Source organism: Dicentrarchus labrax, unplaced genomic scaffold (genome assembly GCF_905237075.1).
Source record: "Dicentrarchus labrax unplaced genomic scaffold, dlabrax2021, whole genome shotgun sequence".
Lineage (NCBI taxonomy): Eukaryota > Metazoa > Chordata > Actinopteri > Moronidae > Dicentrarchus > Dicentrarchus labrax.
Genome location: NW_026136722.1, coordinates 846,801 through 860,645, shown reverse-complemented (window position 1 = coordinate 860,645; position 13,845 = coordinate 846,801). Strand labels below are relative to the sequence as shown.

The window sequence follows — 13,845 nt, the reverse complement described above, 5'->3', positions numbered from 1 at the left end:
GAAGAATGAAATGTTTTAGTATTAGAGGTTTTTACAGGAGTACAGCCATGCAAAGCCAGAGGGTTTGTTTTTAGAGGGGCGCACAGTGCAGCCAGGACAGGACAGGGAGCCAATGATCCCTCCAGTTCGGAGGATGAGGAGAAGCCAGTGGTACCCGAAGGTTAAGTGTTACTATCATTCACCTGGAGCTTCATGGAGCCCAGACACATTGTCATAGAAAGAGGCTCTCTGAAACGTCTGTATGTCTACAGCAACAGAGACACGGACAGAGAAAGAAGACAGGAGAGTGAGAGAGAGAAAAAAAGTAGGCGTGCAAACACATACACCCATCATTCATACATCCACATACACACAAACATTCACAAGCATCGATTAGCTGTTGGACTGAAGAGTGTCAGTTTGGTCACTGTACAACTACAGTACATGCATATTATCAAAGCATTGTTATTATTCAAAGCTTATCATAGGTTATCATAGCTAAACATTATTCAGGAGAAAGATTAGTACAGAAAGTGTTATATAACCATTCTGCTTTCCATCTGACCTGTCTGTGATTCCGTTAAAAAACAAATGTCCAATTAAAATAATAATTATGAAGGCCATGGTTCCCATCTGATTGAAACAGTGTACTTGCTGGGGGAGAAAATATAGGACTAGCAATAAATACCTCACACAGCTCTAAGAGAAGAGTTTCCTGGCTGTGGTTTACCTCGCTTACACTTCATGTTTTTGCTGGCAAAACTCATCCCACATTAGAGAAACCATGAAGCACACTGACGATTCAAACTCAGACAGCAAGGGTGAGAGACGAGAGAATGTAGTTCCCCTTTTCAATAAATATGAGATTCCGTTGTTTATAATATACTTTAGGCAGGATCTACAGCCATGCTAGCAGCTCTATGAGGCTGTATTTAGACACAGCTGTGCTTTGAACTAAATGCTAACTTGAGCATGCTAACATGCTCACAATGGCAATGTTACCAAGCTGCTGTGTAGCAGGTATAATGTTTACCATATTAACATGTTACAATGCTAACATTTGCTAGTTAGCACTAAAAAGTACAGCTGAGGCTGATGGGAATGTCATTAATTTTGCAGGTATTTGGTCATAAAACTAAGTATTAGACAAATGAACATTTTGACCTGGTGCACCACTGTAGATAAAAAGTTAAGCATCACCAAAATTGTTACAGCTCATCTTGAGGGGAACATAAACATCTGTACCAAATTTGATGACAAGATATATTGAAGATAGTTTCACTCAATGCCACAAATGTGAACCTCGTGGTGGCGCTAGAGTTCAAGTCATGGGATCACCAAAGTCATTAGGACACATCATTTGGAAACCATGAGTGTCTGTAGAAAATTTCAAGCAATCTATCCATTACTTGTTGAGATATTTCAGTCAAAAGTGACATTATTCATAGAGCCATGCTGCTAGCATGGCTAAAAACCAACAAAAAAAGGACAAAAATTTATGTTTTTGTGTCTCAATTGTTCACTCTACAATAGGTATGGTTTGCCTGTACAGTAGAATAAATTGTATATCAATACACTCTTGTACAAATTTCAGCTTGATGATGCTTCTACACAGTAAAAGAAAATATTAAGAGACCCACCGTCTTTCCAGAGCTCAGCCACAAACTTGTCAGTTGACTGATGCAGCAGCGTGGCCACGTTGTCATTCAGGGGATCCATGTTCTTCATAAGCCATTCATCGGCTTTATAGTCCACCTAGAGAAACACAGTGATACCTCTTTAGACAAAGAAATGTTCTACTGCAAATCAGTGACCTGCACTTAAATCCCAAACAGGTTCAAGTGTAATGTATTATATATACCAACTATGACCACATACCTCTGTTTTAACTTGGTTACACAAGGTTTGACATCCTGACAGCAAAACAACTCAGCATCCAATCATATTTCATTTATGAATGTCATCTAATCATTTTCCTTTTATTACTGGTATACCCCAGTGTTAACAGTGTAAAAGAAAAGAATGCTTTAAAAATACACTTTGAGAGGACTGGCTTCCAGTCTGTGATTAATTGCCGCTGGTCTGTTGCTTCACCTGTCTGCAGCGGTCTGTGTATTCTGTCTTAAGTGACAGCTCTAATAGTGCCAAACACCACTCAGTTGTTTTATCTTACAGGCAGTACCAGATGTGCTGTATGTACTACGTGGAACAATACGAGTGGTAGAAAGTTCAGAAAGTCAAACAATGATACACAATATGTTGGGTTGTACCTCGCCCACTTGGCAATTGCACCGGGGTTAAAATAAAGATCATCTGCACATTAGATTTGACTGACAACACAGTCAGGTCTAATAGCGCCATAATGTGTTGATGAGATTAGTCTCTGTAACATGATGATGACTTTTACTTGTATGTGTTTTCCAAATGTCTAACATAATATGAAGAGTGTTAGATTAGAGCAGAAAATATTAAGGAATTGACACGGTTGGCAACCTGAGATTAGGAATGTACGATCTCCATATGGGTTTCATCAGATTCCTGGAAAATCAAACTACCAGTGTTTGCTCTTATTTTCCTCTTCAGTATCACTCTGTCATGCAGGATTTATTTAATCAAGTTCAAATTTAATGTTTTTCCCCGTATCAAGTACTGCATGAATCTGAGGTTTTCACCTGTTTGTCATGGTAAGGCTCAGGTCCAGGACTGATGTTTAGACACGATAGACTGACGCTCTTCACTGTGTTCAGACACACATGTGCAAGCGGGGAACAAGAGACAGGTAAACCTAATTAAACTATCACTCTGGGAATATCAGCTTTCATGCTGCGACTGACAAGAATCCTCTCTGGAATGTTGCGGTGTATCGTTTTCTCTTTACAGATGGCAGACCACCACACAAAGGTGGAAGCCTGAAAATGTTTTGTTATGTAACCACCAGGCACCCAAGACCCAATCTCACACCAATGGGAACCAGATGTGGGTTTTCTACAGCAGCAGTACGACAACTAGGCTATTGTTTTCAGGCAATGACCTGGTTAACGGCGCCTTTGGAGGAGCAAAGTCTGTGCCTCTGAAAACACAGGTCAGAAACTGAGTTGTTACTTAAGGAAAACACACACATGGATTAATCTGAGGCTATACAGGGGACATGAATAATGGTTTACAAGACGCATATTGCCTGTTATTAAGGGCTGCCTTCTAAAAATAGCAGCATACGTAAGTAGTAGGTCACACTGGCTACCATTCCCGAGAGAGCAGTCAGAATGCAAGACACCTTAATGGGCCTAAAATACATACCTTCCCTGCGTAGTGAATGATGCAGAAGTCAGCTTTGTCCTTGAGCTGACGCGGCTTCTGAAACTTGGTGTGTGTTCCCTGCTCCTGGAGCACCTTGTCTATAAAGGTCTTGTCGGTGGCCTTGGGAAACCAGCACTCCTCATCCAGCAGAGCGAGGATACCAGGAGGGTTAGTCTGTTGAGACATAATTCGTTTAACACATATATATGCACCAGCAGACACATACAGTCACACATACAGACAGAGAACACTGACCGGCCTCTCAATGAGGTCGATGCAGGGCTGCAGGTCCAGGCCGAAGTCGATGAAGCTCCACTCAATTCCCTCCCTCTGGTACTCCTCCTGCTCCAGGATAAACATGGTGTGGTTGAAGAGCTGCTGCAGTTTCTCGTTGGTGTAGTTGATGCACAGCTGCTCAAATGAGTTCAGCTGAGAGGAAGCAGAAGTCACGTTTGTTAGTTAGGGTGACATGTTTTCTCATTGCTTAAAAAAAACACAACTACAATGTCTAGAAGGTAGTTTGTGTTTTGTGGAGATTAGTTTGTTCTTATTAAACAACCACAATCAGCACCTCAAAGATCTCAAAGCCAGCGATATCCAGGATGCCAATGAAAGACGCTCCCTGGCGTTTGGTTCGGTCTAAGGCCTTGTTGATGCGGTGGACCAGCCAGCGGAACAGCCGCTCATATGTTGCCTTGGCCAGGGCTTCAACAGCAAAGTCAGCCTGTGGAAAAAACAGAGAAACTATTGAAGACACTAATAATAATACATAGTCCACTGAACCACAAGTGCAAATATTAGAAAATAAACTTAATCATGCTGCTGGTTTGCAGTGATTTATCATGGTATGCCGTCAGATCATGGGCTACAGTAAGGACAAACCATGAGGACGATGTTTAGGACCCATGAATTTGCAAAAGTGAGGTGTAATATAAACAGAAATCAAAGAGCAGAAAAAACAACGTTTTCATGTTTATGTTTAACATCTATTTAACAGTTAAATAATATAACTATGGAATGCAAAGATAATCCTCACTGATAGAGTTAGACAGCACCTTACCTGTTCTTTGGTCTGTGCCTTCTGTACGTAGTCCCGTCCCACTTTGATTCTTGGGGTGAGGATAGCTCTGGTGAACTCCATAACATTCATTCCAAGCAGGTGGCAGAGCTTCTGTGCCACTGGGAGGAAGCAGGAAGCATGAAACTCACTGATATAAATATAGACTTCACACTGGTTCACATATATGGCTTCAGATTTGTGTTTTTTTCTTTACTCCTTTCAAAATCAAATATATGTTTGATGCTATGTTCAAATAATTAAATCAAAAAGATAAAAAATTAAAGGAATTAGGAAAATTATGTTCAATTGGTCTGACCCCGAGACAGCAGACTTACGAAAACTAACTATATCATATATTATAGATTCATTTTAGATTCATCCTCCCCTGAGAGATGTTCTTGGGACCTACCAGGTCCTGACTGCTACTACTGGCTGTGCAGGGGGAATTCTGGTCTCTATATAATATTTTTTCTTCCTTACACTGAGAGTTATGTGACTACAGAATAGTCCAGACTGTAGGATCATGCGTCTGGTGGTGCTGACATGATCCAGACATTACAAGCATTCCAATATCAAGAGACACAATCTAACAACAGTGTAATCATGTTTCCAATAAAGCATGTGGCGAGTGTCACAGTCATCTCATTTTCTGGTTTTATGAATCATGACTGACACTACTCCTCGCTAGTGTCTTATTTTTACCTGTGTTTTCGGGCATGGAGGCCTGATCAGTGTTTCTCTCCTTCTTGAAGACAATGTTGCCAAACTGTAGCACTGCAGAGACCACCTTCAACATGCCTGGCAAGAATGACATAACACTTTATTGATCCCCAGGGTGGGTAATAATGCCTCGGCGGAGTAAGAAAGGAAAAATAGGAATGTAGGAGAATAAGAACAACCTATATTTCAGGGCACTTCGGGAAGTACTGTACTACTCACAGACAATCTCATCATGGGAGAAGCTCATGATGTGCATGGCATCCAATGTCTCCTGGAAATTATCCTTGTCCTGCTGGCCAGGGATGGGAATGTTACCATTTGACAGGAAACGGTAGTTGTTAAAGCCTTCAAGGAGCAGGTCCGCTGGAGAAGGAAAGATGGTTTTTAAAGATTGTTTTTTAAAAATGATTATTTTAATGGTCATTTTGCGCTTTGTTTTCCTCTTAATGTGCTGTGCTGTATGATGGGTTATTTTCAGTGCATAAAAAAGTTAAAGTATAAGCACTTTAAATGACTTAAATGTTTAATGGTCAGAAAATGCTCAGATAGCAATGAGGTATGTGTTACATTCCCATCTATTTTCAGCAACGACAATTCAGAATAAGTGGATAAGAGAGGGAGAGATCCAGTGACCTTTTAAATCCACTATTTCATTAGAGAAACATGCTGTAAAGTGTTGACTTGAAATGTCTGAACACTTTCTGCATCATCATGAAACAATGTACTAACAAGCTAAATTAAAAGTTAACGAGAAAAAAAGATTAGTTGGCCGTTGCTAATTCAAACCAGCCTTTTTATTTATTTAGCTCTGTTTCTCGCCCGAGGCAAACTGGCAGAAACATGCACTGTCACTGCTCTGATACTTTTGCTCCTTATAGCAGTTGTCACACACTCACTTCGGAGATGCTCTCCAGCCCCTGCCAGCAGGCGGTAGAAAATGTGGAAGGTCCTCTCATCTTTGGCCTGTCTGATGGCCCTCGACTTTTCCAGAAGGTCTGAGAGCAAACGTTAAGGACTGACCAGAAAATTACAACATGAAAGTCAGAAAATATAATGAATACTGCTGAAGTTAATAATAGAATAAAATAACCACATTGTTGTGAAATTCTGCTTATGATGAAAAACTCAAATAAAGTACACAACCAATAAATCCTCCTAGAAATCGTGGATTTTAGATGAATCCGAGAAATCACTGGGGAATGAAATTTTTATTCTTTCTACAAGTGTTGCAACAAAGAAATATTGTCCTGAGGAGCCTTATCCCTCATTTTCCTCACCAGGCATGAATAAACTTGAATAAAAATGAAGCATAACAATAAAAACATGGTTTCTTGAGAGCGCAGTGCCTTCTAGCTTCGTCTGGGGAATATGCAGAACGGGAATGGCATTCTTGTGGTTAAGCATAAGCCGTAGTGAGTCGTGTAGCCTAACCACTGCTCTCAGCTCTAAACTCAATGTGTACCCTGCCTTTTAGCTCCCTTTATTGTGTTTGAAACAATCCTTTGACCTTCTGCTCCTCCAGCCAGTCCCAATAATGAGGATACAAGTTTCAATATTGGCCCCAACAATGTAGCCTGTGACGTCAAAGTTGATTCTGATGAACTTCCCCTGCAGGAAACAAGATGCATATTTACGTTAAAAAAAGAGTTGTTGAACTTGTTGAAACTTCACAGGCTAATTTAAAAAAGCCTATGATGTCAGTGTGTACTGTACTGTATCTGTTTGTGCGTGTGAGTGCATCTGTCACATATTTCCTCTCCCTTCGGGCACTGTTGCATTTTAAATACTACTTTGTGGACTCTTGCTGATGACAGAGACACAGTGGAGAGCAGAATGCCTATATTAGGGAAAGCCAGGTTAACAGGTCAGAAAGAATCTCAGGCATGTCTGTGGTTTCCTGACGGTGAATGTGTGTAAGTGTGTGTGAATATGTGTGCCCATCTGAGACAGCCTGTGATTCATGAGGTCTGAACACCATGGTGGTTAATCTCAGCCACATGGTTCACTTAGTCATACAACAATTTAAAATGCTTAGAGCGAGGATTGTTGTGATGCCTGTAATTGATCACTTCCAGATCAGAGATAACAAAATATTACAAGTGCAGCATCAGTCCGCTTTACAACAATTATTAGAGAACAAAAACTTATGGAACAAGACCTATGAAATTGTTGTTTTAGTAACATATTTAAATTAAAAAGGCCCAAGTTTAGCATTTTGGGAAATGCATAATAGCTCCCTGACAGAGAGTTAGATGGGCTTCATATTGACTGTACAGAAATGAGAGTGGTATCAATTACCTCATATGTATCTCTCATCTATTTTGTACCATTTAGCAGTTTGTCTTTAATCCCAAACATAGGCAAATCAGTTTAGTTGAAGAGTTAAAAGGTAAAAATATGAAAGCTACATGAATCCAAACATTTAATAATACATCACTTTATCTTTTTTTACATCACTAACTTTGAGAATCCTTCCATAGAGTGAATATATTTAAGACCTAGAGTAGGGATAACCATGAAGAAATACTGTTAATCTTTATACAGCAAGTTGGGAATGGAAGCATGTGTGTGCAGATGTATACTGCAATGATAGTCAACGTGGAGCTTAAGTAAATCTGTTTCCCTTCATGATACTTTCTGCACATATGTTTAAATCAAGAGAATGACCGTTAAACAGGAAGCGTAAACTCACAAAGCGAGATGAGTTGTCATTTTTCACTGTCTTGGCATTGCCAAAAGATTCAAGGATGGGGTTGGCTTGCAGGAGCTGGCGTTCCAACTCACCCTGTGGAGAAAGAGAGGTAGAGAGGTAAGAAGCCAGCTAGCTGTCAACATTTCCAATGCCTGGCACCACATAATGAATCTTTTATGACTGTTTATTACATTTCTCTGTATCTGCCAAAACATACACAAGCTGGTGAGGCAAAATCAATTCTTCCTAACAGACAAACGAAAGCAAAATGTAGTCTAAGTAATATGTTTAACCAGTCTTTCAGACAGTCAGCAATCCATTGTGGCTCAGCTGGCTTCACTTTAGTCAACTGCAGTACAATGTGATTTTTGTCAGGGGAACTCGACAAGTTTAACAGGCCAAGACAACCAAATAGTTTGACGGAACTCGTGAAACCACAAAGGCAATATAGCGAGTGTGTTTCGACACATGCCCTACAGTGAGTGGTTACTTTAGGTTGATGAGTGAGAGCCTTCTTCCGGGCCTGCACATTCCTGTGGTTGTGATGATATACCCTATATATCCAGAGACTGTACCACCACGATGGTAATGATGGCTTCCTCCCAAATCTCAAAACCTGGGTTGATAGGCGGTTGGGACATTCCCTACAGCCCTTGAAACCTCCAGTTCCTCTACTCATGGCACACTCTCCTCTATCAGTACAGAAATAGCTCTTCCAGTAGATCAGATCTAGCCTTGATCTGACACCAGGATCCTCCTCTGGATTCTTGTATGCGTGAACTCTGACTTGCTGCCTGACTGGCTGAGGCTGTAGACCAGCCAGAAACGGCCATTGAGAGATTAATTAAATGTTGTTAGACAGAGCGCATCAGAGAGGCTTTTCAGGCTCTGAATAACATAAAGTAACACATAAACCAGTTCACGTATCCCTGTATAACTAAAGAATAAAGAGGCATCCTTATAACAGAAATATGAAAGTTTGGTCCCTTCTGGTCTGCTTTACCTTTTCTCCACTTCTTCGTCTCCCCCCTTTTCACCCCCTTCCAAACCTCTCTCCTCCACCATATCTTTGCTCTCCCTCAATCCCTTGTTCCACATTCCTCTGGCCTGTGCTCAGAGGCAGCCGTAATGCATTGCAGAAGGAAAGCAGCATTAAGGAGGTCAGAGTGGATGGTGTACTCTGGCAGGGGAGCACTGAGGCCCTGAGTTACAGCTACTTGCTCTCAGCTACTGAAACGCAGCATATTAAACAGGCATTCACCCGGATTGTGTGTGCTCAAAGCTGCAGGTTATAGGTTTCAGCTGAGACTCTGCTTCTATAGTTATTAGATTTACAGAGGACACAGAAACATCAGGTATTGGTTTGGGGGAGAAAGAAAAATAGCTACCGGATAAATCAAGCAGGGAAGAGGTGAGCCAGAAAATATCAAGTTTGTAGAGGGCACAGGAGATAGACGATGGAGTTGGAGCAAATTCAGTACTTTGTCAGCAGAGTCTCATTTGTGTTACTTGTGGGACAAAATATTGTGGATTACAATCTGAGAATCCAGGTGAGGCTACAACACCCACATAGACACATCCCCTGTGTTTGTTTATCGACCGATCAGCAAAAGCCACACAGTTGGTTGCTGGAATAATATTATCACAGCCAAGGCTCAAGAATAGGCCAATGAATTATTAACTGAAACTACAGACATGCATCTAGAGTACATCAGCAATGGAAAACATGCATGAATATATTAAAGGTTCGATCAATTCATCTTTGATATCTTCTTTTTACACCTGGCCAGGTAGAATCATCTACTTACTTTCCCAAAATGTAAAGGATGAAGCTTGGCATAGAATATTTGAGGAGAGATGTTTAGTGCGGCTGCAGTCTGATTTCACTGTTCATGAGCTCTTCCTAAACGCCACGTAACCCCCAGGAACAGAGGACTGATGAACCTACAGGCTACACTGTCAGTTCACTGACTAGGACTTATTGTGAACAGTTTTAATGACAGGTTTGACCTTTTTTTTTTGCATTTGACTGACATGTGTTTTTAATAAAACATCTCAATTTTTTCTGGTTTTAATAAACCAGAACCAACTGATAAAACAAAGCGTTTTAGTATGATGAGCCTGCTGGTTTAATGGCAGATTCACTGGGCTTCAAATTATCATGTGAGAAGACTGAGCCAGCACAAACAAATACCTCATAAAGGGAGAAGCTTAGATTAGTCTGTCAACATCATTATGGAAGCGGCAGAGATTTAGAGAGAGGTGCATGCATGTACACACAAACATCAAAACGGACCACACACACTTTTTTTGAGAAAGCGGGAGATACACTTGCCTGGAGCTTGAATGCTTTGGGAGATTCGGGCTGTTTGTTATGGATAAACAAATGTAAGTGTTAAAACCTGAAGCGCTTATGTCAGACACAAGCCACAAGAAACAGAACACCAGTACACATTTAATCCAAGGAAGGGAAATACTCTTGCAGTATGGCACTGGATGACTTGAAGCAGGAGCAGTGACCAGTCAGCTATATTAAAATCTAATAGGTTAGCTGTGGATTAATACACAACTTGTTATTAGCTGAATATCAAAACTAACCTATGCACTTTACTTTTGACTAGAACAAAACAACATTGCAGTTCATTCATTGAAATTTGACATTTTGAGAAAACAGCTTTTTTTGGTGGCTTTTTGGTCGGAGAGTTAGATGTCATTCTCGTGTCTGTACGGTATGAAGACTACAGCCAGCAACTGGTTAGCTTAGCTTAGCATAACACAATGACTGGAAACAGCTTGCCTGGCTTTGGCCAAACAAAATCCACCTTCCAGCACCTCTAAGGTCACATCATATGTCCATTTAATCCATGCAAAAACCAAAGTGTGAAATGATTTATGGAAGGTGCTCTGCTGGACTATTTCTTGGCTCTGAGCAGTTGCTAGGCAACCACTGGAAACTCCAGGAGGTTACTGGCCCCAAGAAACTGGTTTATGTACAGACAAACAAATGGGATATAAAGTGTTAATTACTAAGCACTGCGCACTGAAATGACTATAATGCTGACTTCAACATTTCGCAAAACGCGTTGTTCATTTGTCACATTAAAGTTCAATCGTCACATTGTTCGTTCCTAATATGTTCCTGCAACCTACCAGCAGCTGATTGCTACTATTGGCTGTGCACAGGAAGTTTTGTTCTCTGTTAATTACAGAGCTTTAGAGGTGTTGTTAGGTAGATTTTGTTACAGTTGGGCAGAGCCAGGATGGCTGTTTGCAGTCTTTGTGCTAAGCTAAGTGGACGCTGGCTGTAGCCTTATGTTTAACACACACACACACAGAGAGAGAGAGAGAGAGAGAGAGAGAGAGAGAGAGAGAGAGAGAGAGAGAGAGAGAGAGAGGTATCGATCTTTGCACTGCCATTAACTCCCCAATTAAAAAGAGACTAAAGCCTGTTACCCAAAATGTTGAACTATTCGTTTAGATCACAATAATGATGTGCTGACGTAATCCACAAATACCAACATGGCCATTAAATTTTTTAATTTAAGAGGTGTGACGAAGCACTATCAGCAGGGATGGTTCAAATAGGATGTATCTGAGAGGAGAGGAAAGGAGAGAAGAAGAAAAACAGATAGAGGAAAATGTAGGCAGTGGGGCTCTCACAGGAATGTTGTGGTCTTTGCGTCCTTTGTGTGAGGAGGCAACGTGGGCCAGGTACTGGATGACCTTCTTCGTGTTCTCGGTCTTGCCAGCGCCTGATTCACCTCTGAAAATAAAGGGGGTAGTCAGCATGGAGATACACATGGACAGACAGAGGGAGCAAAACTGTGAGTGAATGAAGAATGAGCGAGGGAGAATAAACACACACGTTTTGTTTCTGCCTTTCTCATCACTTCCAACAAATAATTACAACAGTCTTGGCTTGCAATCATGAATTACAGGGTTTAAGTTGTGAGGCATAGCCACAATACACGAAATAATATGTGTAAGTGTCCACAATTTAGCAAGGTACAGACCAAACAAAGTAGAACCCTAACCAAAATAAATCTTGCTCATTATGGTGGTCAAGGGTGATTGGATGTACCCCAAACAAAGAATAAATGAAGAGAGGAGAGAGTGAACGACCATCATATGTTGTTTTCTAAGCCATCCATTCGTCGGTCAGTCTCTTTTACTGGAGAACCCTGTGGTTTGGTGGGCCAGTCTCCAAAGTTTCCAGGCTTTTGGGCCGTCCCTAATGATAGTTGTGTTCAGGCAGAGCCATCCACAGCTCCCACAGTCAGGACCCAGAGCCCAGAAAACCAGGGCCAACACAGAAACCAGGCCAGCAACACTGCATCTAGCTACATACCAGTGGCTTTAGTCTAGCTGGCTATTAGCGCTGCTGCATGTAGAGCACTGCAGTTTTAGCTGCTGCACTAGAATTCTATGGGCGAGTCCTCATTCACAGGATACAGACATAGCAATACAGGTCAAGTTAGTTAAACATCCCAGTTTGGCTTGATGTCTTCATAGCTTTACAGGAGTAATATTTCTCATGGAAATAACCACTCACTGAATTTCCCACATCTTATCCTTTTTTCTTATAGATGTGAACATGCAGAGATACAGGCTCCCTCACATTGTCAACAATCTGTATCTCCTGCCATCTTCTTTTGATTGAGCGATCAAACACACTGCACACATTGGAGGGTCAACAGTATTTTTAACTCCAAGTGAGAGATTCTACAAGTTCTTGGTCTCATGGGCTGCACCCTGCTCTGTTCTTTGGGATACAGCAAGACATAGGCTTGTGCTGATAGTGAGCTCGGAGCATATTTTTACAGCTGACTATCACTGCAGTGACTTCCTTCACCCTCAAATCCTGTGCACAACACAGGATGCTTAACACAGGTCTTATCATTCGTACAAGATTATTCATCAGTAAATACAGGAACACAAATAAATACCAGGAATTGACTGTTCACACAAAACCCGGGTCTGCAAATGTTATTCTGAATACATCACTGCTAAACCACATAACTACACAAGACCTTCTATAATTCTATGCTGTGCTAAATAGGTATGTGGCCTTTTAACTAGATTAAAAGTGGTTGTCGCAAAGTTCATGTAGCCTTTTTCATTCTAAGAGTGAATAGAGTTAGACCTGTACAAACACAGGTTGTGAGCTGGCCTGCACGCCCCTGTCAGATAACCTGGGATTTTTTTCAAATCTGTGTTTCTCTAGGACTCATTTTCTTTGGAGGAGGAGTAGCATCTGAAACAGTACTAAGACTGTGAATGAAATGGAAGTTTTGTTGATGCTTGTGCAATACCTGTGCATGACATTGAGAATGTTCAGGGAGATTCAACTTGGAGAGGGCCAACTTCTGCACATACTGGGTTTCCTCTACTTCTTTCTTCCATTTTCATGGGCCTACATTTACCGTTGAAGATGCTTTATGGTATGTTGTTTGAGTAGAATCATCAAAAGATTTTACCTGTTGCCAATCAATGAATATTATTATAGACTTGCAACTGATGTATTTTATACTGAAATCAATAGATGTATCTACAGTGGTGAACCAGCTTCTCTAAACTGGGTGACCAGCCTACTTATTAAACAGTGGGGTAACACTGATAAAATGGCTCCGCTGTTACCAACAGGGGGTGTAGTTTTCAGCCATTTAAGATGGATTATGCAACAGTTCTTGACCACTCACTGTCAGCGTCAAATCAAACCACACTGAAAGAGTGTGGCACTTAATTACTCTCTGCCAAAGAAGATGAAGGCAGGGCACCAAACCGCACTCATAACTCCCTCAGTATTGGGCAGAGCTGCTGCACAACCCAACGTCCACAAAATGCTATTTGAAACCAGTCTTTAAATAAAACAGCAGGATGATGGGAGCCGGCCAACTGGCTCAGGGTGAGAGAAACATGAAGGGAGACGGAGACAGGGTTACTTCACAAAGACAAAACAACCAGGAAACCAGGTAACTCAGAAATGATGATCTGTGTCAAGTGCTCTCATTTTATGTTCTATGCAATGCTTATTATTACTGTTCTCCACTGTAAGGTATATATATAAACATTTCGAGGACAAGAAGTGAGACCCTGC

General features: G+C 41.1%; 1 protein-coding gene across 4 annotated transcripts in view; it reads right to left on the bottom strand.

Moving 5' to 3' along the window:
- The window catches only part of LOC127356306 (myosin-10), a 52,616-nt gene that overhangs the window by 13,528 nt on the left and 25,243 nt on the right, over window positions 1-13,845 (bottom strand). The window contains exons 5-17 of one of the 4 annotated variants that reach the window (XM_051387943.1): window positions 11,409-11,511; window positions 10,084-10,113; window positions 7,749-7,841; window positions 6,601-6,664; window positions 5,953-6,051; window positions 5,276-5,419; window positions 5,039-5,134; window positions 4,337-4,455; window positions 3,848-4,000; window positions 3,532-3,705; window positions 3,277-3,450; window positions 1,620-1,734; window positions 183-245 (exon numbers count right to left, since the gene is read on the bottom strand). In XM_051387943.1, the coding sequence (XP_051243903.1) occupies window positions 183-245; window positions 1,620-1,734; window positions 3,277-3,450; window positions 3,532-3,705; window positions 3,848-4,000; window positions 4,337-4,455; window positions 5,039-5,134; window positions 5,276-5,419; window positions 5,953-6,051; window positions 6,601-6,664; window positions 7,749-7,841; window positions 10,084-10,113; window positions 11,409-11,511 (1,427 nt within the window). The remainder of the gene's footprint in view (window positions 1-182; window positions 246-1,619; window positions 1,735-3,276; window positions 3,451-3,531; window positions 3,706-3,847; window positions 4,001-4,336; window positions 4,456-5,038; window positions 5,135-5,275; window positions 5,420-5,952; window positions 6,052-6,600; window positions 6,665-7,748; window positions 7,842-10,083; window positions 10,114-11,408; window positions 11,512-13,845) is intronic. The other 3 variants (XM_051387944.1, XM_051387945.1, XM_051387946.1) reach the window with 3 other exon arrangements.